At 36.8% G+C, this 25,318-nt stretch overlaps 1 protein-coding gene across 3 annotated transcripts in view; it reads left to right on the forward strand.

Moving 5' to 3' along the window:
- AQR (aquarius intron-binding spliceosomal factor) overlaps nt 1–25,318 on the forward strand; it is a 116,816-nt gene that overhangs the window by 49,442 nt on the left and 42,056 nt on the right. For all 3 annotated transcript variants that reach the window (XM_024732459.1, XM_024732461.1, XM_024732462.1), the window contains exons 19-26: nt 1,131–1,300; nt 2,858–3,099; nt 5,009–5,155; nt 5,945–6,014; nt 8,606–8,716; nt 11,191–11,300; nt 21,739–21,874; nt 23,780–23,989. In XM_024732459.1, coding sequence (XP_024588227.1) covers nt 1,131–1,300; nt 2,858–3,099; nt 5,009–5,155; nt 5,945–6,014; nt 8,606–8,716; nt 11,191–11,300; nt 21,739–21,874; nt 23,780–23,989 — 1,196 coding nt within the window. The remainder of the gene's footprint in view (nt 1–1,130; nt 1,301–2,857; nt 3,100–5,008; nt 5,156–5,944; nt 6,015–8,605; nt 8,717–11,190; nt 11,301–21,738; nt 21,875–23,779; nt 23,990–25,318) is intronic.

Raw genomic sequence — 25,318 nt, forward strand, 5'->3', positions numbered from 1 at the left:
TATTTAAGATTCTTCCTTATATGATACTTTACAATATTGCTTTTAAAAACCTCTAAACACCTCTTATAGTTGTTCAGTGATATATTTTTCTCATTTTTCCTTTTTAAGTTTTACTGATTTGATTCATGAGAGCAGTGGTTCTCAAATGGAAACAGCACTACCCTGTGTTTCAAAATACATGGTGGCATGTCATATGACTGGGGTAAAGGAAGGGGATGGTGAGCTCTTGGTGTTTGATGGATGGGGGTCCGGGATGTTGAGTACCTTAGCAGAACCGTCTTCTAGAGGGGACTGTCCTGCCCAAGATGCCAGCATTACCCTATTTAGAAACGCAGTTTGATTTCTTAGACTTAACTGATTGTTTTTTGAAATTGTTTCTTTTGTTGTCCTGACATTTTTGATAATACTATTAAATTATAACTGCATCTATGTCCAAGTGCTTATTTTACAATTTGTTTATGAAACTTCTATCAGAACTTGAATCAACTTCTACTACCTGTGATTTCAAGATTGAATCATTGCTAAAGGGCTGAAAACTAGGCTACTCTTATCACTAAAATAAAAGAAAAAGGAGAAGAGAATGGAGGACAGGTAGAATAAACATAAGGCCACGTCCTGGGACCAGAGTTGGAGGTCAAAGGCAAAAAGAAAGGAGAGAGGGCAAAGGGGCAAGAAAAAGCGTCTGAGCTTTCAGCCACTAGTATATGAAATTTCCTGTTATACTAGTGATGTTACACATGGAATATGGAAGGACAAAAAGAGTAATCAGCCGAGTACCTACTATATGTATGACAATAGGAGGAGCTATGAGTAACTGACACAAGTCAAGTTCTTTGACCTCTAAGGATCCTATTCTAGTTGAGGGCATACACAAATAATTGCAATTCATGGCATTGCACCATAAACGTCACATGACTGTTCTGGGAAGAAATAGTGACAGTTTAGAAAAAGGAGAAAATATTTTCAGCTTGGATCTCAAAATGGATGAGTGGAAGGCATTCTAGTTGGGGGAATTGCTGGAGTTAAATCTGGACACTTTACTCATCATTTCTAGAAAAGGAGTTCTGCTAACTTACTATGATATTTGTAAAGTATATATTTCATTTAATAAACTTTAAAAAAATGTCTAGGACCTGAACCCAGACCCAATCTTAGAGGAGAATCAAGGACATTTAGAGTGTTTTTGGATCCAAACCAGTATCAACAAGATATGACCAATACAATACAAAATGGAGCAGAAGATGTGTATGAAACTTTCAATATAATAATGAGGAGAAAACCGAAGGAAAATAACTTTAAGGTAATCTGGGGGCTATAAACTAAAAGTAGTATTTCATAATTTGAATAACTTTTAAGACATAAATATGTAGATCCTACGTTAAAAAAGATTTGTTAAAATAACGATCACTGCTTGTGTTTAGATTTTAAACAAATCTCTTAAATTCTTAACATATAGATTAAATATAAAAACTTAAGTAAATTTATTTGCTAAATCTTACTTTGTCTTTTGATGAGTTTGGAAACTTAAAATATAAATTAATCCAGGTGTTATTTTAAAAATCAGCCTCCCTTCTTGCTTTTCGTATATTAGATACTCAGTTTATGCTTCAGTCTGAGATGAAGAAAACTGCTTGTTTGTTTACTGAGACTTCTTTCTTAAATCAAATGTAGGTGTATTTTCAAATTACTTTAGGAGTACAAATGTGGAACCTCAGGGTTCTAAATTACTGTGATATTTTGTATTTATACTTTCCTCATTAGTGGGAAAAGGGAAGTTTGGGGGCTAGAGAGTTTTACCTTTATAATAACTTTATGGAGAGAAAAGGAGTTTTAGTAAGGAAGAATTTGGAAGTATTATTTGAAACTATACTATAAAACTTAAACATTGAGCAGTTCTAGCATTTGATAACACTAGCTTTTGCACAAATGCCTTTCTTTTCTCTCTCCCCCAAAATAGTGCTTCTTATACATTATCACTTTATTACCATTTTTAAAAAAAGAAAATCTCATATACAAAGGAATTTATTTTCTATCTCACACTCCACATCCAATCCATCAATCAGTCTAATTACCTTACCACCTCCACTGATGCCATGTGCAAGACACCTTCATCTCTCACATGCCTGCTTCTCTTCTTGACTGCTCCTCCCCTTATATTATTCTCCACATAGTGACTGAATGTGAATTATACCTTGGTACCTCTGTTCACACTCTTTAGTGGTCTCCCATCACAGTAGAAAGTTGTTACCGTAATCCAAAAGTCCCATTATTATCTGTCCTCTGGCTGCCTCTCCAACACCATCTTCTAACACTTTTTCCTTATTCACTCCATGCCAGTCACACTGACCCTTTTGCTCCTCTTTAATAATGCAGGCTTCTGTACATGGTATTTCCGCTTACCTAGACAGTCTTCTCCCAGGTATCTACATGGTTTTTCCTTTCACTTTACATGGGCAGCTCTGTTTAATTTCTAAGAGGAAGCATTTTTTTAAGGGTTTGTTCTGTAATGGTCTATAATTATAGACCACATCAGGTCTGTAATGTGTAGACCTGATCAGATTTTCATCCTGCTCAACAGAAGTCAAGTGGTAAACTCGTCTATGACATTCTGTCTAAACGAACTACTAATGGATAAACTGTTCTTGCTGAGTTTGGTCTTTTGTTTAACTCAGTGTATGGTATCAGCTGAAAATATAGCTGTTGATTCAGTCTAGCCAAGCACCTGTCAGCAGAAAATAGCTTCTTGCCCTGAAACACTCAGGAATTCTGGTTAGTGCAGCCAGCTTGGCATTCCATTGAAGTGCAAGTGTTTGAGATGTCTTCTTCACAAAATCCGTTTTTGTCCTCTTACTGACAGGCTGTGCTGGAGACTATTCGGAACCTGATGAATACTGATTGTGTGGTACCTGACTGGCTGCATGACATCATTTTAGGTTATGGGGATCCAAGTAGTGCACATTATTCCAAAATGCCCAATCAGATCGCCACCCTTGATTTCAATGATACATTTTTCTCCATTGAGCATTTAAAAACCAGCTTTCCTGGTCATAATGTTAAAGTAACTGTGGATGACCCAGCTCTACAGATACCCCCTTTCAGGTAAAGTCAAAACTGGATATACTCCTTTTAAGCTTTCTGTAGTCAGTCTGAGTTAGGCCATCAGGACTGTAGCTAAAGTAAGTTTTGAGTATCATATCTGGATTATGTTTGGGTAGTCTTTACCCTCACCATATAATCACTGGGATAAATTTATTTCTAATTCTTTGTGTAGTAGCTATTTTAAGACCACAGTAAAAGTAGCCTCATGTCTTACAAGGGTTCAGTAAATGCTTTTTGTCTGAAGAGTACTATATAAATGTAGCTGTAGCATTTGACTGAAGAAATATGTGCTAATTAATACACATAGCCATGTGATTTTGAACTTTCTTTTGTTTTAGGAAAAAATTCTCTTCTTTTCTTTTAACCCTGATTGCTTTTACAAATTGTTAATATTCATAATATAGTTATACTCAAAGTTAAAGGAGCTTTGGTTTAATTTGAGTAGAAAAAGAACAAAGTACCTGAAGCGCTGATTGCTTCATGAATTCTGTCATATGGATTAGTGGCGAAGCACTAAGTATACCTTGGTGGTAGCAGAGGACTTAATTACTTTCTTAGTTGCAAATTAGAATGTTTTTAATTAACTGTTATATATAAATATAATAATTCTGCATATTGAAAGCATGTATGCTTTATAACTCCCAAACCTAATCTTCCTCTGTACTTTCCTCATCTTGTTAATGGCAAAATCATCTTGAAATCTCAGCAGTGTTTTTTTTGTTTTTTTTTGTTTTTGCGATACGCGGGCCTCTCACCGTTGTGGCCTCTCCTGTTGCGGAGAACAGGCTCAGTGGCCATGGCTCACGGGCCCAGCCGCTCCGTGGCATGTTGGATCCTCCCAGACCGGGGCACGAACCCGTGTCCCCTGCATCGGCAGGTGGACTCTCAACCACTGCGCCACCAGGGAAGCCCAACACTTCAGTCTTTATAATGGCAATGTCTTTGCTCCCTCTGTCTCCTTGCTTAAACCCATTACATGCCTTACTGCTAGAGTCATTCCATTGTCTAACAGTTTAATTTTAGGGTATTCATTAACTTCCTCAGGTACCTATGGGAAGTTGCCTGCTGAGGTATCCCTGACACCAGGCTAAGAACTTCTGCCTTAAAGGCTTGATATTCCAGAGGTGTCAGAACAAGGCTCCTGCCTTTCTCTCTAGCCCTATTTTCTCCATTGTATCCTACACTTCAGCAGAACTGGCTACTTCTTTCTTCCTGGAATGTCTATTGAAATTCATTTTAGATGCCACCTTTCCCATAAAGCCTTTTCTGATTAAAGGAAGGACAGTGTGTAAGGCACTTTACAGTGCATGTGCCATAAGCATATAAATTTTCTTTCGTAAACATGCTAAGTGAAAGAAGCCAGACAGAAGAAAACAAATATTGTATGATTCCATTTCCATGAAATGTCCAGAATAGGACAGTATAAAGACAGACTGATTGCCAGAGGCTGGGTTTAGGTTGGAATACAGAGTGACTACTTAATTGCATGGGTTTTCCTTTGGACTGATTAAAGTATTCTGGCATTAGAGAGTAGTGATGACTATACAACATTGTATAAAACCCATTGTATTGAACCTTTAAAATGGTAAATTTTATATTATGTGAATATTACCCCAATTAAAAAAATAGTTAATTATTTCCCCTAAAAAAACAAAATAAATATATAAATAAATGTTTCTTCTTTGATTCTCCTTTAATCAGATGACTTTTTTCTTAATCTAAACACCCTTAGCTGCATTTTAATGCTTTTAAATATGCTTTTTTCAAAATTTATATGCAGATAGTAAGTTCCTTTAAACTATAAATGTTTCTTACTCATCTGATTATCCTCTATACAATGTCATGCACAAGATAGGTGCTTGGTAAACTGTTGTTAATTGTAAAAATGAACAAGGTTTTGGTCTTGTAGGATAACTTTTCCAGTAAGAAATGGAAAGGGGAAGAAAAGGAAAGATGCAGAGAAGGAAGATGAAGACACTGAAGAGGCAAAAACCTTAATTGTTGAACCTCATGTTATTCCTAATAGAGGTCCTTATCCTTACAACCAGCCCAAACGGTAATTTCACTATTTCTGCTAATTGTAATAATGAATAATAGTTTGCTATTTCAAGTGGATTAGTAATATTTAAAAATTTTTCTGATTTTAAAAATTATTTAGAAACTTCTGTTTCTGGACCCTGTTTACTTCTCTTCTGTTAGTTTTGGCCATTTGTAGTAATATTTTTGGCCATTCTGTAGTAATATTTCAAAAAGAAACATTTTCAGGTACTATGAGAAATAAATATTAACAGTCTACCTTAATGTGAGCACAAGGCTCTTACTTCATGACCATGTGTTGCATTTAGCAGCTACCCTTGTGCTTGTGTGCCATGACTAATAAAGTGGCATTGTATTTGGTGTTAGATTTGGAACTAGAATTTTGACACTCTTGTTAAGATCTGGGCTGGGCTAAACATATTGGAAAATAACTGTAGTCTTTTCTTTCCATAAAATTCATTCAGTTTTAACTGGTCTGTGGAGGGGCGGAGGTAAAGAGGGTCATTCAGAAGAGATTGGGCCAGTCATGTAGGATGTAAAGTTCTTGAGATCTGCTGTGCAACATTGTGCTTATAGTTAACAACACTGTACTGTACATTTAAAATTTGTTAAGAAAGTATATCTTATTGTATGTACTGTTTACTGCACACACACCCACAGAAAGGGCTGGATTGGGAGGAGGAAGAAATTGGGAAACAAGGGGCAAATATAGAGCAGATGTTCAGACCTCTGGTCATTGTTGTCTAAATTCTTACTAACGTCATCCATCTTTATTTTTAACGAACTTCTTATCAACTCTTATTTGAAGGAATACAATTCAGTTCACTCATACACAGATAGAGGCCATCCGTGCTGGAATGCAGCCTGGGCTAACTATGGTAAGAGAGTTACTGTTCTACAAGTTCTTAAATGGATTCAGACTAGAAGTGTCAGATTTTCAGCGTGTATTCTGTTTTAAGGCCAAAAACCCAACTGAATTAAGTGTTTATAAGTAATTGTGGCATCTTATGTGTATGGACGCTACTCATTTCAATGTTCATAAATAAAGTTTTGTTAGAACCTCACTGTGGCCATTCATTTATGTATTGCCTGTAGCCATTTTTGTGCCACAACAGCAGAGTTTAAATACTTGTAGCAGAGACTGTATGGGCCACAAAGAGTAAAATGTTTACTTGCTGGCCCTGTACAGAAAAAGTCTGTTGACAATGCTTTAGAAATGTGTTTAATTTCCAAGTATTTGAAGGTTTTTACTGATTTCTGGTCTAAGTCCATTATGTATGGTCAGAGAACATACTTTCTATGATTTCAATTTTTTTAAATTTATTAAGGTTTGTTTTATGGCCCAGGATATGATTTAGTCAGAGAACATACTTTCTATGATTTCAATTTTTTAAAATTTATTAAGGTTTGTTTTATGGCCCAGGATATGATTTATTGGTGAATATTCTGTGTGCACTTGAAAAGAATGTGTGTTCTGTTGTCTTGGGTGGAGTGTCCTGTTTATGTCAATGAGATCCATTTGGTTGATGCTGTTATTCAGTACTTGTCTATCCCTGCTGGTATTCCACGTACTATTGCTGTTGCTGACTGAGAGAGGAGTATTGAAGTCTCCAACTATAATTTTGAATTTGTTTCTCCTTTCAGTTTTGTCCATTTTTGCTTCATGTATTTTAAAGCTTTATGGATATGTACATACACTTTCAGGGTTGTTGTGTCTTCTTGGTGAATTGACACTTTTGTCATGTATAATGTCTGTCTTTATCACTGGTAATTTTCTTTACTCTAAAGTTTACTTTGATATTAATATAGCCACCACAGCTTTCTTTTGATTAGTGTTTACATGATATATCTTTTCCCATCAGTTTACTTCTAACCTACCTATTATATTTGAAGTGAGTTCCTTGTAGACAGCATATAGTTGGTGCGTGGTTTTTTTTCTCCATTCTGACAAGTCTCTGCTTTTAATTGGTGTGTTCAGTCCATTTACATTTAATGTACTTATTAATGTGTTTGGGTTTAGGCCTACCATTTCATTATTTGTTTTGTGTTTGTTCCCTTTTTTGTGTGTTCCTGTTTCCCTTTTCCTGCCTTCTTCTGAGTTATTTGGATAGTTTTTAGTGTTTCATTTATATTTATCTATTTTGTTCTTTTATTATATCTCTTGTATAGGTTTTTCTTAATGGCTGCTCTAGAGAATTACAGTATACACACTTACTCTTTCACAGCCTACTTAGAATCAGTATTCTGTCTCTTAAATTGATTGGAGGATCCTTGCTTCTGTATAGGTCCCTTTACCTTCCCCTTTTATGTTGTAGTTGTCATATGTTTTACCTGTAAATACACTGAAAATACCATCAGGCAATATTAGAACTTTTTCTTGCAGACATCAAACATATTTTAAAGAACTCCAGAGGAGAAGAATAGTCTGTTATATTTACCATTTATCCTTTATTCCTGATATCTCAAGTATCCTCTGGTATCATTTCCTTTGAGGATTTCTTTTACCAGTTTTCTTTTTGTTGGGGTTTTTTTTGTCGGGGGGATACGCAGGCCTCTCACTGTTGTGGCTTCTCCCGTTGCGGAGCACAGGACACACAGGCTCCGGACGCACAGGCTCAGCAGCCATGGCTTACGGGCCCAGCCGCTCCGTGGCATGTAGGATCCTCCCAGACTGGGGCACGAACCTGTGTCTCCTGCATCGGCAGGCAGACTCTCAACCACTGCGCCACCAGCGAAGCCCACTTTTACCAGTTTTAAGAGCAGATCAGCTAGCAATGAATTACCTTTATTTTCCTTCATATGAGAATGTCTCTAATTCATCTTCATTCTTTAAAGATATTTTCACTGGACAAAGAATATTGCATTGATAGTTTTCTCCTTTCAGCACTTTAAAAATGTTATTCCACTTCCTTTTGGCTTCCATGTTCTGATGAGAAGTCCACAGTCATTTGAAACATCTTTTTGCTATATGTAATATATCATTTTTCTCTGGTTGCTATTAAGATTTTTTTCTCTGTCTTTAGATTCCAACCATTTAATTATTATGTGTCTGGCCTTAGATTTCTTTGGGATTATTCTGTTTATGGTTAAATGAGCTTCTTGAATCTGCGATTTATGTCTTTTGCCAGATTTGGGAAATTTTCAGCCATTATTTCTTTAAATACTTTTTCTACACTGCATGCTTTTCCCCTTCTTTCTAGGATTAGAGAGATATGTTATACCTTTTAATATTGCCTCATAGATTCACAAGGCTGTGTGTATTATTTTTTTAATCTTTTTTTTTCTGCTTGTTGTTCAGGTTGGGTGATTTCTATTGATTTGTCTTCAAGTTCACTAACTCTGTCTTGTCCATTCTGCATTGAACTTACCCAGTGAATTTTTAAATTTATTTTATCTTTCAGTTTTAAAATCTCCATTTTCTAACTGTGTGATAACTTAGTAGTTTGCTATGTGTTCGTCTGCTTTTTAGGTTGTGGGCCCACCAGGTACAGGAAAAACAGATGTGGCGGTCCAAATCATATCCAACATCTACCACAATTTCCCAGAGCAGAGGACTCTGATTGTTACTCATTCCAATCAGGTAAAAGAGAGAGTGTGTATGTGCGTGTGCATGCATGCACTCCGTACATGCATGTATGAAGTGGACATGCATGTATGGAGTGGGAGATGCATGAAAGCACAATGGAGATTTCTGCTTATATGATAACCTGATTATGGGCTCACAGAGTACCAGGAAAGGCTGATGAGCATAATGTTTGTTATTGAGTTAATCTTGGATCATCTCTGGTGATGACTAGACCATATTGAGAAAAATATAAAAACAATCTTTTATTTCGAATAGAGGCAGTCCAAATGTGGAAAAGCTGAGAAGAATATTTGGATATGTGGTAATTGCCTTTTTCTCCTATCATCCATGCTAAGCTAGACCTTTTACTTTGAGATCAAAAGCATTACTCCTTACTAGTAGTATTTTTCTACTAGTAGAATGGATATTCCTAAAAGACTAAATCCAAATCACATTAATACTGGATTAAATTTTAAATCCTTATAAAATATGCATACGAATATGTATATTACATGGAAGGACAATTTTAGGTTGCAGGTCCAATACATAAGGCATTTATAAATAGCTAAAACAAGGAAAACAAACTCCTTTCTTGTAAATAATGGATGAAAAATGGTCTTTACATCTGTATGTGTGCTGAGGTAATTATTCTGAAGCTGTCACTACCATAGACATGAAAAAGAACAGGTGATATTAACTCTAATGTAAAATGTGACAGGGAGCTAGCTCTCAGAACATTCTGAAACATGTTATGAAACTCACATGGTAGTCTAAATCTCCAAAGGTACCTGTTTTCTCTGAATACGTATTAACGATAGTGATTTCAGTTGACCAATTCTTTAAAAAAGTTGGTCTACAGAGAAACACTGAGTTTTTAGAATGCTAAATGTTATTTACGGTTATTCATCAACTTAATCTCAGGATTTTAAAATTAGTACTATCCAATTCATTCACTTATGTTTTTATTTCTTTAAAGTTTATAAGTAACTGGCCTGGTGTACTAAAATTGTGCGCAAGAGAGGGTTAAGGCTTTATCTTGATAAAAGAAACAAACTGTGTAAAGACTTTTTTCTTCTGTTTAATAAAATTCAGTCTATAATAATGTTACCTGTTTACAGATACTTAGAATGAATAAGGAATTATTCAGTGTTGTTTTAACATAATATTTTTTAGTAAATTTTGTCATAACTTGATAATGACTTTCTATAGTATCCTCTACTTATGACTGTCTTGTGTAGCACAATTATAGAGAAGGTTATTTTGCAAAAATAGCCAAAGATTTCTTTGCTCCTTTGATAATCAGACCATCCTCTTAAACGCAAGTTGTTGATATTTCACAACTGTTTTGTTTACCAGATCTTGGTTCCCATCTATAATTCTAGCAGTTCTCCAACATCACTTTAATTCACGATGAAATCTTGCAGTTTTTTCTGAGATTGCAATGTGCTAGTATTTTTTGTCCCCTAAATCTATGTGGTTCGTGAGTTTGGATAGGAAGGTTTGGACAGTGAGGAATGCCATGTGGTCTGATCTATTGCATCTCAAGTTTTAGATGAAAAATATCAAGAGTTTAGATAGCGTGAATTTTTTTCCTGAAGATTTATGTTTATCTCATCAGTTTCTGAGCTCTAATTGCTAGAATTTTGATAGCAAAGGATATCTGTATACCTTACGTAGCCTGGATGTTTACAAGACTGGATGCTGACCTCATGGGCGGGGTTAAACTAGTGGTAAATTGGGAGAAATATTTGAGTGGGGGCTAATTTTTAAATGTCATTTTATTAGCATATCTTTCCATGCAATGAAACTTTTGCCTTTCTGCAAAACCTTATAACTGCAGATGTTCAGATAGTAAATACTAGGATTTCAGGGACCCCCAAATACGAACATTTCATAGGTAAATGGCTTTCATCAGAACAGTTTGCAATGAGTGCTCTGCTTCTTATTGTATAGAGAGCTAATTTAGACTTTCAGTCTAAGATTTGAATGTTGCACTTTACCTTTCCTCTCTGTGATCCTTTTGAAGTATTCTACCCACACATCTAAGAGGACTTCTCCAACCACAAAAACTTTTCAGTTTTCTGCAACTCATGGAAATTCTGTTAAATAAAATGAAACTTAATGTGATTGTTAATTATTTTACTAATTTTTACTACTTGAGAGAAATATATACTGAGCCAAAGCCTTCTCTTTTCATAAATTATCAGAGATGTAATGGATAGATGGTTTTTATGATTTCCAGTTACTAATTTGACCAAGTATACATATGTAGCAATATCAGAAATCAATAAAAATACTGTTTTGTTTAAATTATAAATGGCCTTAATATAAGATGTTTCCTTCTGTGTTTTTACTTTGATTCTTATCTGACTGGGCAATGCTCATTTGTTTCTATCCTTCTGATTGTTAGTTTTTGTTACTTTTAAAGGAGCCTACTGATTCTATAAAATTCTCCATCATTCTTTTTTTTTTTATTTTTTATTCTCCAGGCCCTGAACCAGTTGTTTGAGAAAATCATGGCTTTAGACATTGACGAGCGTCACCTCCTGCGTCTTGGTCATGGAGAAGAAGAGCTGGAGACGGAGAAAGATTTCAGCAGGTTAGCAAATGGGGATTAGTTTTGAAACGGTATACAAAGAATTTTTAACCTTCTCTTTTTCTTTAATAAAGAACAGGAAAAGAGAGCAGTGAATACTCCAACTGAATTCTGAAGGGTTCTAGTGTAACCTACTTAGGCTATCCTAATTGAACCTAAAGTCTGTTCAGGATTTCCCTCTGCTCCAGTTCTGCATGTTTATGCCATTTTTTTCCTCATACAGTTATTTCAGTGAAGAGAGTTATCTTTTCATCTTGTTTAAATTGCATATATCCGTTTGCTCTCTATTTATTGAAGTAATTTTTAATGTTGCCAAGCCCAAACTGTACAACGTTTACGCAATTCCTGTTCACATTTCATCTGCACATTTAATTTGCATATATTTTAGGCACCAATTAACTGGATCCATTTAATGAAATGCAGTTGGAGATTAATGATAGTATAAGCTTTGGGGTTGTAAATATTAATTCAGGAACTTATTGCCAGTTTAGCTGGACTTTATGCTTAATATTACATATTGTAAGGTGACTAAAACTTTAGAAGTCAAATTTCTTCTGCTGTTAGTATTTTGGGTTTTTCCTTTAAAGTTGCTTTATGATAGCTCATCTCATTTATATTTAAATTCATTTTTAAAGCATAGTTTCAGTCAATAGGCATAATTAACAGCTTGTACATAATAAATACAGCCTTTGACTATTGAACATTACTTTTGACTAAATCGATTATAGACATCAAAAGAGCTAAAAGAGTGTTAACTTATTATGTTGCATTTATTTTGAGTTCTTGTATTAAAGAGATCACGCAACAGTTTTTCTTTTTAACCTCTTTATAGGAGTATAATTGCTTTACAGTGTTGTGTTAGTTTCTGCTGTATAACAAAGTGAATCAGCTAAATGTATACATATATCCCCATATGCCCTCCCTCTTGCGTCTCCCTCCCACCCTCCCTATCTCACCCCTCTAGGTGGTCACAAAGCACCCAGCTGATCTTCCTGTGCTAGGCAGCTGCTTCCCACTAGCTATCTGTTTTACATTTGGTAGTGTATATATGTCAATGCTACTCTTTCACTTCATCCCAGCTTACCCTTACCCCTCCCCGTGTCCTCAAGTCCATTCTCTACATCTGCATCTTTATTCCTGTCCTGCCCCTAGGTTCATTAGAACCATTTTTCTTATTTTTTTAGATTGCATATATATGTGTGTTAGCATATGGTATTTGTTTTTCTCTTTCTGACTTCACTGTATGACAGACTCGGTCCATCCCCCTCACTACAAGTAACTCAATTTCGTTTCTTTTTATGGCGGAGTAATATTCCATTATATATATCTGGCACATCTTCTTTATCCATTCATCTGTCGATGGACACTTAGGTTGCTTCCATGTCCTGGCTATTGTAAATAAGGCTGCAGTGAACATTGTGGTACTTGTCTCTTTTTGAATTATGGTTTTCTCAGGATATATGCCCAGTAGTGAGATTGCTAGGTCATATGCCAGTTCTATTTTTAGTTTTTTAGGGAACCTCCATACTGTTCTCCATAGTGGCTGTATCAATTTACATTCCCACGAACAGTGCAAGAGGGTTCCCTTTTCTCCACACTCTCTCCAGCATTTACTGTTTCTAGTTTTTTTGATGATGGCCATTCTGACTGGTGTGAGATGATAACTCATTGTGATGTTGATTTGCATTTCTCTAATGATTAGTGATGTTGAGCATCCTTTCATGTGTTTGTTGGCAATCTGTGTATCTTCTTGGGAGAAATGTCTATTTAGATCTTCTGCCTATTTTTGCATTGGGTTGTTTGTTTTCTTGATATTGAGCTGCATGAGCTCTTTGTAAAGTTTGGAGATTAATCCTTTGTCAGTTGCTTCATTTGCAAATATTTTCACCTATTCTGAGGGTTTTCTTTTTGTCTTGCTTATGGTTTCCTTTGCTGTGCAAAAGCTTTGAGGTTTCATTAGGTCCCATTTGTTTATTTTTGTTTTTATTTCCATTTCTCTAGGAGGCGGGTCAAAAAGGGTCTTGCTATGATTTATGTCATAGAGTGTTCTGCCTATGTTTTCCTCTAAGAGTTTTATAGTGTCTGGCCTTACATTTAGGTCTTTAATTCATTTTGAGTTTATTTTTGTATATGGTGTTACAAATTGTTCTAATTTCATGCTTTCACACGTAGCTGTCCAGTTTTCCCACCACCACTATTGAAGAGGTTGTCTTTTCTCCATTGTATATTCTTGCCTCCTTTATCAAAGATAAGGTGACCATATGTGTGCGAGTTTGTCTCTGGGCTTTCTATCCTGTTCCATTGATCATCTAAGAATTTGTCCATTTCTTCCAGGTTGTCCATTTTACTGGCATATAGTGGCTTGTAGTAATCTCTCATGATCCTTTATGTTTCTGCAGTATCACTTGTTGCTTCTCCTTTTTCATTTCTAATTCTGTTGATTTGACTCTTCTCCCTTTTTTTCTTGATGAGTCTGGCTAATGGTTTATTAATTTTTTTTATCTTCTCAAAGAACCAGCTTTTAGTTTTATTGATCTTTGCTATTGTTTCCTTCATTTCTTTTTCATTTACTTCTGATCTGATCTTTATGATTTCTTTCATTCTGCTAACTTTGGGGGGTTTTTGTTCTTTCTCTAATTGCTTTAGGTGTAAGTTTAGGTTGTTTATTTGAGATGTTTCTTGTTTCTTGAGGTAGGATTGTATTGCTATAAACGTCCCTCTTAGAACTGCTTTAGCTGCATCCCATAGGCTTTGGGTCGTCATGTTTTCATTGTCATTTGTTTCTAGTTATTTTTTGCTTTCCACTTTATTTTCTTCAGTGATCTCTTGGTTATTTAGTAGTGTATTGTTTAGCCTCTATGTGTTTGTAGTTTTTACAGTTTTTTTCGTGTAATTGATATCTGGTCTCATAGCATTGTGGTCGGAAAAGATACTTGAAACGATTTCAGTTTTCTTAAATTTACGAAGGCTTGATTTGTGACGCAAGATATGGTCTGTCCTGGAGAATGTTCCATAAACACTTGAGAAGAAAGTGTATTCTGTTGTTTTTGGATGGAATGTCCTATGAATATCAATTAAGTCCATCTTGTTTAATATGTCCTTTAAACCTTGTGTTTCCCTATTTATTTTCATTTTGGATGATCTGTGCACTGGTGAAAGTGGGGTGTTAAAGTCCTCTACTTTTATTGTGTTAGTGTCAATTTCCCCTTTAATGGCTGTAAGCATTTGCCTTATGTATTGAGGAGCTCCTATGTTGGGTGCATAAATATTTACAATTGTTATCTTCTTGGATTGATCCCTTGATCATTATGTCGTGTCCTTCTTTGTCTCTTGTAATAGTCTTTAAAGTCTATATTTTCTGATACAAGAATTGCTACTCCAGCTTTCTTTTGATTTCCATTTGCATGGAATATCTTTTTCCATCCCCTCACTTTCAGTCTGTTTGTGTCCCTACGTCTGAAGTGGGTCTCTTGTAGACAGCATATATACGGGTCTTGTTTTTGTATCCATTCAGCCAGTCTGTGTCTTTTGGTTAGAGCATTTAATCCATTTACATTTAAGGTAATTATTGATATGTATGTTCCTATTACCATTTTCTTAATTGTTTTGGGTTTGTTTTTGTAGGTCTTTTCCTTGTGTTTCCTGCCTAGAGAAGTTCCTTTAGTGTTTGTTGTAAGGCTAGTTTGGCAGTGCCGAATTCTCTTGGCTTTTGCTTGTCTGTAAAGGTTTTAATTTCTCCATTGAATCTGAATGAGATCCTTGCTGGGTAGAGTAATCTTGGTTGTAGGTTTTCCCTTTCATCACTTTGAACATGTCCTGCCAGTCCCTTCTGGCTTGCAGAGTTTCTGCTGAAAGATCAGCTGTTAACCTTTATGGGGATTCCCTTGTATGTTATTTGTTGCTTTTCCCTTGCTGCTTTTAATTATTTTTTCTTTGTATTTATTTTTTGATAGTTTGATTAATATGTGTCTTGGCATGTTTCCCCTGGGATTTATCCTGTATGGGACTCTCTATGCTTCCTGGACTTGATTGACTATTTCCTTTCCCATGTTAGGGAAATTTTCAACTACAATCTCTTCAAATATTTTCTCAGGCCCTTTCTTTTCATCTTCTTCTTCTGGGACACATATAATTCTAATGTTGTTGCTTTTAATGTTGTCCCAGAGGTCTCTGAGACTGTCCTCAATTCTTTTCATTCTTTCTTCTTTATTCTGCTCTATGGTAGTTATTTCCATTATTTTATCTTCCAGGTCACTTATCCCTTCTTCTGCCTGTTATTCTGCTATGGGGTCCTTCTAGAGAATTTTAAATTTTATTTATTGTGCTGTTCATTATTGTTTGTTTGCTCTTTAGTTTTTCTAGGTGCTTGTTAAACGTTTCTTGTATTTTCTCCATTCTGTTTCCAAGATTTGGGATCATCTTTACTGTCATTACTCTGAATTCTTTTTCAGGTAGACTGCCTATTACCACTTCATTTATTTGGTCTGATGGGTTTTTACCTTGCTCCTGCATCTGCTGCATATTTCTCTGTTTTCTCATTCTGTTTATCTTACTGCGTTTGGGGTCTCCTTTTCGCAGGCTGCAGGTTCATAGTTCCTGTTGTTTTGGTGTCTGCCCCAGTGGCTGAGGTTGGTTCAGTGGCTTGTGGAGGAGTCTGGTGCCTATGGTCTGGTGGGTGGTGCTGGATTTTGTCTTTCTGGAGGGCAGGGCTGTGTCCATTTGTTGTGTTTTGGGGTCTCTGTGAACTTAGTATGATTTTAGGCAGCCTTTCTGCTAATGGGTGGGGTTGTGTTCCTGTCTTGCTAGTTGTCTGGTATGGGGCATCCAGCACTGGAGTTAGCTGGCTGTTGGGTGGAGCTCAGTCTTAGCATTGAGATGGAGATCTGTGGGAGAACTCTTGCCGATTGATATCACATGGGGCTGGGAGGCCTCTGGTGGTCCAATGTCCTGATCTCGGCTCTCCCACCTCAGAGGCTCAGGCCTGACACCAGGCTGGAGCACCAAGACCCTGTCAGCCGCATGGCTCAGAATAAAAGGGAGAAAAAAAGAAAGAAAGAAGGAAAGAAAAAAATATATATATATATTTTTTAAGTTATTAAAATAAAGAAAATAATAAAAATAAAAAAGAGAGCAACCAAACCAGGAAACAAATCCACTAATGATAACAAACACTAAACTAAGATAAACATAAAAATCAGAAACAAATCAGTTGCAGACAGCAAACCCCAAGTCTACAGTTGTTCCCAAAGTCCACCACCACAATTTTGGGATGATTCGTTGTCTATTCAGGTATTCCGGAGAGGCAGGGTACATCAAGTTGATTGTGGGGATTTAATCTGCTGCTCCTGAGGCTTCACAGAGAAGTTTCCCTTTCTCTTTGTTTGCACAGGTCTTGGGGTTCAGCTTTAATTTTGGCCCACCTCCGCATGTAGGTTGCCCTCTGGCATCTGTTCACCGCCCAGACAGGAGGGGGTTAAAGCAGTGGCTGATTAGGGGGCTCTTGCTTATTCAGGCCGGGGGGAGGGAGAGGTGTGCTAGTTACAATTGGAATATGGGGTGAGCCTGAGGCGGCAGAGGCTGGCGTGATGTTGCAACAGCCTGGGTGCGCCATGTGGTCTCCCAGGGAAGTTGTCCCTGGATCACGGGACCCTGGCAGTGGTGGGCTGCACAGGCTCCCAGGGGTTGGAACCTCTTGCCATTTAGGCAGCTCCAGACTTTTTCCCGGACTCCCTCCCGGCTGTGGTGCACTAGCCCCCTTCAGGCTATGTTCACGTAGCCAACCCCAGTCGTCTCCCTGGGATCCGACTGAAGCGCGAGCCTCAGCTCCCAGCCCCCACCTGCCTCGGTAGGTGAGCAGACAAGCCTCTATGGCTGGTGAGTGCCGGTCGGCCCTGATCCTCTGTGCGGGAATCTCTCCGCTTTGCCCTCCGCACCCCTGTTGCTGCGCTCTCCTCCGCGGCTCCGAAGCTCCCCCCTCCGCCACCCGCAGTCTCCGCCCGCGAAGGGGCTTCTAGTGTGTGGAAACTTTTCCTCCTCCACAGTTCCCTCCCACTGGTGCAGGTCCCGTCCCTATTCTTTTGTCTCTGTTTTTCCTTTTTTCTTTTGCCCTACCCAGGTATGTGGGGAGTTTATTGCCTTTTGGGAGATCTGAGGTCTTCTGCCAGCGTTCACCTGTTCTGTAGGAGTTGTTACACATGTAGATGTAATTTTGATGTATTTGTGGGGAGGAAGGTGATCTCCATGTCTTACTCCTCTGCCATCTTGAAGGTCCCCCTCCCAAAATATTTTAGCTTCTGAAAAGTCAGAGGGCAAGATCAACACATTAATTTATTTAGGGCTGTAGATTCTTAATTTTGGATCAGCTTGTAATGCTTCCCTGAGTTCTTCCCATGGGTATTTCTTATTATTAAACCTAACTTACACAAGTGGGCTCAACTCTAAAATCTACCAATCCATAATTCATCGAATATATGGGTGCTCATGGTATGCTAAATAGTGTAATTATAAGTGTGGTACAGTTCAATTCCTGGTATTTAAAGATATTATAATAGAAAAGCAGCAGAATTTTAAAAATGATTTCAGGTGCTACTATGTTTCTCAGGAAAAACGTACTTTTTGCTTTCTGATAGGAAAGTCAAGCTCCAGATCTTGTTAATAATGTGTGTGCTTGTTTGTTCATTTATTTCATATTTCTCTCTTTGTCATAATTAAAAAGAAAAATAGTGACTATTGTTTCACAATAAAATTAATATCACTTTCCCTAAACAAAAATTTTCGTATCTAGTAAGATAGCGGAGAGGGAGTGATCACTCATAATGCTACTTCTCCCAAACAAGTTTTTATTAGTCTCTTTTTCAGTAATCATCTGTTACTATGCTATTATTTATAATTGTGTACAGGCATACCACAGAGACTTTGCAGATTCAGTTCCAGACCATCATAATCAAGTGCATACCACAATAAAGCGAGTCACATGGATTTTTTGGCTTCCCAGTGCATATAAAAGTATTGTTTACACTATACTATAGTCTACTAAGCATGTAATAGCATTATGTCTAAAAAAACAATGTACATGCCTTAGTTAAAAAATACTTTATTACTAAAAAATGCTAGGCATCATCTGAGCCTTCAACAGGCTGTAATCTTTGCTGGTGAGGGTCTTGCCTCAACGTTGATAGCTGCTGACTGATCAGGGTGGTGGTTGCTGAAGGTAGGCGGTGGGGGTGGGGGGGGCTATGGCAGCTTACTAAAATGAGACAGCAATGAAGTTTGCCATGTGGATTCAATCTTGATTTCTCTGTAGCAGGCAATGCTGCTTGGTAGTATTTTACCCACGATAGAACTTCTTTCAAAATTAAAGTCAATCCTACCAAACTCTGCTGCTACTTTGTCAACTAAATTTATGTAATATTCTAAATCCTTTGTGGTTATTTCAACAGTCTTCATGTCACCTTCACCAGGAGTCGATTCCATCTCAAGAAACTTCTTTCTTTGCTCTCCCATAAGAGGCAACTCCTCATCTGTTAAAGTGTTATCTTGAGATTGAGGTAATTCAGTCCCATCTTCTGGTTCTCTTGCTACTTCTACCACAACTACAGTTTTTTTTCCTCCACTGAAGTCTTAATCCCATGAAAGTCATCCAGGAGGGTTAGGATCAACTTCTTCCAAACTCCTGTTAATTTTGATATTTTGACCTCTTCCAGTGAATCACGAATGACCTTAATGGCATCTAAAATGGTGAATCTTTTCCAGAAGGTTTTCAGCTTACTTTACCCAGAACCATCAGAGGAATCACTGTCTATGACAGCTATAGTCTTACAAAATGTATTTCTTAAATAATAAGACTTGAAAGTCGAATGACTCCTTGATGCATGGGCTGCAGAACAGATGTTGTGTTAGCAGGCCTGAAAACAACATGGATCTCATTGTACATCTCCTTCAGAGTTCTTGGGTACCAGGTGCATTGTTGATGAGCAGTAATATTTTGAAAGGAATCTTTTTCCTGAGCAGGAGGTGCAAACAGCGGGCTTAAAATATTCAGTAAACCATGTTGTAAACAGATGTGCTGTCATCCAGGCTTTGTTCCATTAACAGAGCGCAAGCAGAGTAGACTTAGCATAAGTCTTAAGGGCCCTAGGATTTCTGGAATGGTGAATGAGCATTGGCTTCAACTTAGAGTCACCAGCAGCATTAGCCCCTAAGAAGAGAGTCAGCCTGTCTTTTGAACCTTTGAAGATGGGCACTGACTTCTCCTCTCTAGCTATGGAAGTCCTAGATGACATCTTCTTCCAATAGAAAGCTGTATTTTTTCCACACTGAAAATCTGTTGTTTAGTGTAGCCACCTTCGTTATCACAGCTAGATCTTTTGTATAACTTGCTGCAGCATCTACATCAGCACTTGCTGCTTCACGCTGCACTTTTACGTTTTGGGGGCAGCTTCTTTCCTAAAACCTCATGAACCAGCCTTGGCTAGATTCAAACCCTTCTGCTGCTGCTCCCTCACCTATCTCAACCTTACTAGAATTAAAGATAGTGAGTTATGGCCTTGCTTTGTCTGGATTAGGCTTTGGCTTAAGAGAATGTTGTAGCTAGTTTGATCTTCTGTCCAAACCACTAAAGCTTTTTTCATATCAACAATAAGGCTGTTTTACTTTCTTATCATTCGTGTGTTCACTGGAGTAGCACTTTTTAAATTTTTTATTTATTTATTTATTTTTGGCTGTGTTGGGTCTTTGTTGCTGCGCGTGGGCTTTCTCTAGTTGCGGTGAGCGGGGGCTACTCTTCATTGTGGTGTGCGGGCTTCTCATTGTGGTGGCTTCTCTTATTGTGGAGCATCGGCTCTAGGTGCACGGGCTTCAGTAGTTGTGGCACGCGGGCTCAGTAGTTGTGGCTCATGGGCCCTAGAGCACAGGCTCAGTAGTTGTAGTGCACAGGCTTGGTTGCTCCACGGCACGTGGGATCTTCCCAGACCAGGGATCAAACGTGCGTCCCTTGCATTGGCAGGCGGAGTTTTAACCACTGCGCTACCAGGGAAGTCCCTGGAATAGCACTTTTAATTCCCTTCAAGAACTTTTCCTGTGCGTTCACAACTTCATTAACTGTTGGTGCAAGAGACCTAGCTTTTGGCCTGTCTCAGCTTTCAACATGCCTTCCTCCCTATCCTTAATCATTTCTAGCTTTTGATTTGAAGTGAGACATGCAACTGAACACTGAGAGGCCATTGTAGGGTTATTAATGGGCCTTAACTTCAATATTGTTGTGTCTCAGGGAATAAGGAGGCCTGAGGAGAGGGAGAAAGACGGGGGAATGGCCAATCGATGGAGCACATCAGAATACACACACAACATTTATCGGTTAAGTTTGCCATCTTGCATGGTCATGGTTTGTGGCACCCCAAAACAATGACAATAGTAATATCAAAGATTACATATCACAGATAGCAAATGTAATAATAATGAAAATGTTTGAAATAGTTCAAGAATTTCCAAAATGTGACACAGAGACATGAAGTTAGCAAATGCTGTTGGAAAAAACAGCACTGATAGACTTGCTCAATGCAGGGTTACCACAAACCTTCAATTTGTAAAAAATGCAGTATCTGCAAAGTGCAATAAAGTGAAGCACAGTAAAATGAGGTGTTCCTGTACCTTGCTTTTTAAAATTAATTAGTAGATTTTTTTTAGTATAGTTTCGGATTTACAGGATAATTGAGCAGATATTACATAGAATTCCATTGTATGTTGCTTCTTTTTTTTTTTTTAATTAGTGTTAAAGGATTGAAGGAGGCACTTTTTATGGTGGAAAGAGTATACATAGGCTTTGGGATCCAATTCTGGTTCCACTTTTTTTTCTTAACTACCTATCTCTGGGCCGGGTACTCTCCAAATTTTAGTTTTCTTACTCATTCAGCAAACATTTATGAACATACTTGGTCCAGATGCCAAGCTGCATGCTCTATGCCAAAGAATGATCAAATAAATTTTAAAATTAGTTTTCAAAACCTTTAGAGCTAATCTACTTTTATGATAGTGCTATTAAGAGTAGCCAATCTGTAAACTATATTCTGGTCTGTTATGAGATGAACTAGCACCTGAATACACTGTAGTGTTTCCTTTTTTGTGAAGGTCTTTTTATGAAGGAAAAAAAAAAAAGCCAAACTAGAGGTGTGTTTAGTAATGTAGTTGATTTTCCTGTCTCACAGACCACTAACACATTTGCAGATCAGCCCTGATCCATAGGGTACATTTTAAGTAGCTTTAGTATAAAATAACTCAAGAACTGTTACTTATAGTAAATATAAACGTATGTTTTCTACCGTTCTTTTTTTCTCTTTGGCCATTTATCGTTTCTGTTATGATTTTCTTCAATATTTTGCTGACAGTTTCCTTGCAAGTCTCTTCATTATGTAATTTTGCCTTTTTGCTTAATTGAAATTTTTAGGTATGGAAGAGTTAATTATGTCCTAGCTCGAAGAATAGAGCTTTTAGAAGAAGTCAAACGATTGCAGAAGAGTCTAGGGGTTCCAGGAGATGCTTCGTATACTTGTGAAACTGCAGGCTATTTTTTCTTATATCAGGTAAGAGATTAAGGGTTTTACAATCACACTTTATTGTAATATGGTCTTCAGTTGGAAACTGGGATGGGTTCTGGAGATCCTTTCTTGAAAGCTTACTTTTTTATTGAGTAGATTAAAATATATGCTATTGCCAAAGCTATATTTGTGAGTGTTAAATGTTTGTATTTCCTATTCTCTTCACTTTTCTTTGCTAAATAACTTTGCTTGATGACTCATTCAGTGAAAGGCCAATGTTGCTACTTTAAAATCTTTTTTCTTCTTTTTTTCTTGCTATTGGCAAAGTTTCTAGTCTCTCTCTCTCTCTTTTTTTTTTTTGTTTTCATTTTTTTCCATTACTATAGAACTATAACCAGTCTAGCTACCCAGTGGTAACAAATACAACAAATACAGTTCTTTAACTTGCTATTTCTAGGCATATTAATCAAGTAATGGAGAAAAACATACTTCCTTTTTAAATTTCTAGAAGTACATTTTGTTTTAGAATTAATTTCAAAGTAGGAGTTTAAGTTAAAAATTCTTTGACTTCAATTTAGAGGCATGTTTTTGCTGTTGTTTGGGGGTGTGAAAATTAATGAGAAATATAAAGCCAAATAAAATAAATAAAAATAAACTTTAAAAGTCAACTGGTTTACTAATAATTTTAAATGGATTAAGCATAAATAATGAAGATTTATGTATAACTGTATTTGTTTTCTTTGTTCTAATGCTATTTGTATGTTTTAGGTACAAATCATAACACTGAAATTGTAAAATATATATGAAAAAAAGAGTTTATGCTCATTATAAGCAGGTAAACCAGTTGAGTCCGTTCAGAATGAGCTGATTTCGTGGTTCCTTGTGAAACATGGGACATATGCATGATCTTGCAAAGTTGTCTGCATTAGACTCAGACTGTTGAGAACTTTGAATAATGGAGTAAAGATCATGCTTAAATGCATGTTTGTCACAAAATAAAAATCACTAGGCTCTCAGTGAAAACTAGTTTTAAAAGTAATAGAAATAATATATAAATTATAGAACCTTAAGTAATAAATTTGAGAAATATGAACTGGAGGCCTCAGAAGGCCTCACAGTTTTGAACACACAATAATCACATTGGGAAAGTTGTTTAAAAAGGGAATTCTCAAGCTCTGTCCCCAGAGACTTTGTTTTAGTAAGGTGTGGCACCAGGTATCTACATTTTTATTTAGCTTTTCAGATATTCTTTCTAAGGACCACACTTTGAGAAACACTGAAGTTATAACAGAAAAATTGAGAGAATTACAAAAATGGAGATTAAGTAGGAACTGAGTAGAGCCATAGTTAACATTTATAAAGCAGGAGGTAATTGAACTACTTATGTCACAAAAGTCATAAAATGAGCTTTCAAATATATACGCAGCTTAACCAGAAGTTCTTTATAAGTATGCTAAAGAGAATTGGAAAAATTATGAAGGTCTAGGAGAAGGGTTGACAAGTGCTAAATTGATTAAAAAGCTACTAGAGCTGAACTTAACCATATATGGAGAGAAACTGAGATAGTGAAAAAATGAGGAATTTCTTTGTCCAGAGAGGTTTGGTTTTTTTTTTTTTTTTTATCATCAATCATAAATTGTTTTGAATATGCATAGAAAATCTGAAATGTCTGAGATAAAGTCCCATGAGATGATCCTGAGGTTCTTTCCCATCCCATCCATACATTTTTTATCAGAGGTTTTTTTCCTACAGTCTTAAAGGTTACTTTTATAAAAGAAGGGCAGTCTGTCAGTGACTTGGATAAGCAATAGTCCTGTTGGGTCAAAGGTTGCTTTTCTTTTCCTTTTCTTTTACCTACCAAATCTTATTTTCACTCAATTCGTTTTTTATTTTATTATTTAAAACATAAGAGCTGGCAAATTTAACCTCAAGTCTCTTTTTTTCTTACAGGTAATGTCTCGTTGGGAAGAGTATATCAGCAAAGTGAAAAATAAAGGTAACACGTTGCCAGATGTTACTGAAGTCTCCACTTTCTTCCCTTTTCATGAGTACTTTGCAAATGCCCCTCAACCCATTTTTAAAGGCCGATCTTATGAAGAAGACATGGAAATTGCTGAAGGATGTTTCAGGCATATTAAGAAAATCTTTACTCAGCTTGAGGTAAGGGTTCTCAACTTCTTTTAACTTTCCTTTAAAGGTTTTAAGCTTAGTTTGTTGTTTTTTTTAAAATGTAGTAAGTGGAATATTCAAATCTAGCAAACCAGATTATTGCTTTTAAGTGAGATTATTGGAAGCACTTATTTTTCTAGTTGAAGAAATAAGTAAAAATTAAGATATGAATTGAATCCCCATTTTTCTGGTGTGAAAGTCTTAGTATTTAAGAAAGGAATGCTTTCATTAGGAGATTTAACAATGGTTCTTTGATTTGGAATTTGGCCATTCTAAGTTCTTTATGCCTTTGATCTGTAAACAAAAAATGAGGTTGCTATGTTAGCCAGGATGATTGTTCCTGATTATTAAGGTGAAATAAGAATCACCACTATATAAAGGGGACAGAGAAGAATATATTTGGAACCCAGGGAGCCCTGGGATGCTTCATAGTTTTCTCATTCCTTATTGGAAACATCATTGGAAGACTACAGCAGTGCTGTAAAAGGATCGCATTCAGGCTCAGATTCCTCAGTAAGAACATTTAGGATTACTTCATATAAAAAGGGCAAAGACTGTGTCTTTTTTAGTCTTTGTACCTTTTAGATATGATTTTATCCCTACTTCCTACAACAATATCTGGCACGTAATAGATGTTCAGTAAACACTGATGTATTGTGTGAGTTAGGTGGATAGAGATGGATGGATGGTAGGTACAGAATAATAAATAAATAATGTATATACATATGTAGTATGATAATGATAAATAAAATTTTAAAACCTGCAAAACAGTATTATAGTATGTTTATGATTACATAAATAGAATGTAAAAGGATAAAAACATATAATTTCTAGTAGCTGCCTGGGGAGAGAGTGGGAAGAAGGATATATACAGGATACCTCCACCTGTACCTGTGATGCTTTAATTATTTTTTAAAAAACAAAAAAAAATGTTTAAAAGTCTGAAGTAAGTATGATATAATGTTCTGATGTGATAAAACTTGATATTAGGTGCTCTGCACCGGCTTGTTTGCTCCTCACGTCCATCTGCTGTCCATTCCCCTCCTCTCCTCTATGGGGATCCTCTGCCATGGTCAGGGCTGAGACTGGTCCTTGGAGTTTTAATTTCCCAGCCTCTCATGTCAGCTGACTTTTGTCTGGGTTTAGCCAATGAGAAATGTGGCAAAAATAGAATAAAGAGAGAAGCCAAGATATTTCTGCACCAGCTCTCTCGGCCTGAGGTTTCATCTCTTCCATGGCTCCAGTTTCTGCTGGCCTGGCCCACTGCAGTTCCAGCTTATTCTGGTACCCTAGTTTCTGGGCTCTGATAGCACTTCCTCC

The sequence above is a fragment of the Neophocaena asiaeorientalis genome, unplaced genomic scaffold, assembly GCF_003031525.2.
Source record: "Neophocaena asiaeorientalis asiaeorientalis breed wild unplaced genomic scaffold, Neophocaena_asiaeorientalis_V1.1 scaffold119, whole genome shotgun sequence".
In the NCBI taxonomy this organism is placed as follows: Eukaryota; Metazoa; Chordata; class Mammalia; order Artiodactyla; family Phocoenidae; genus Neophocaena; species Neophocaena asiaeorientalis.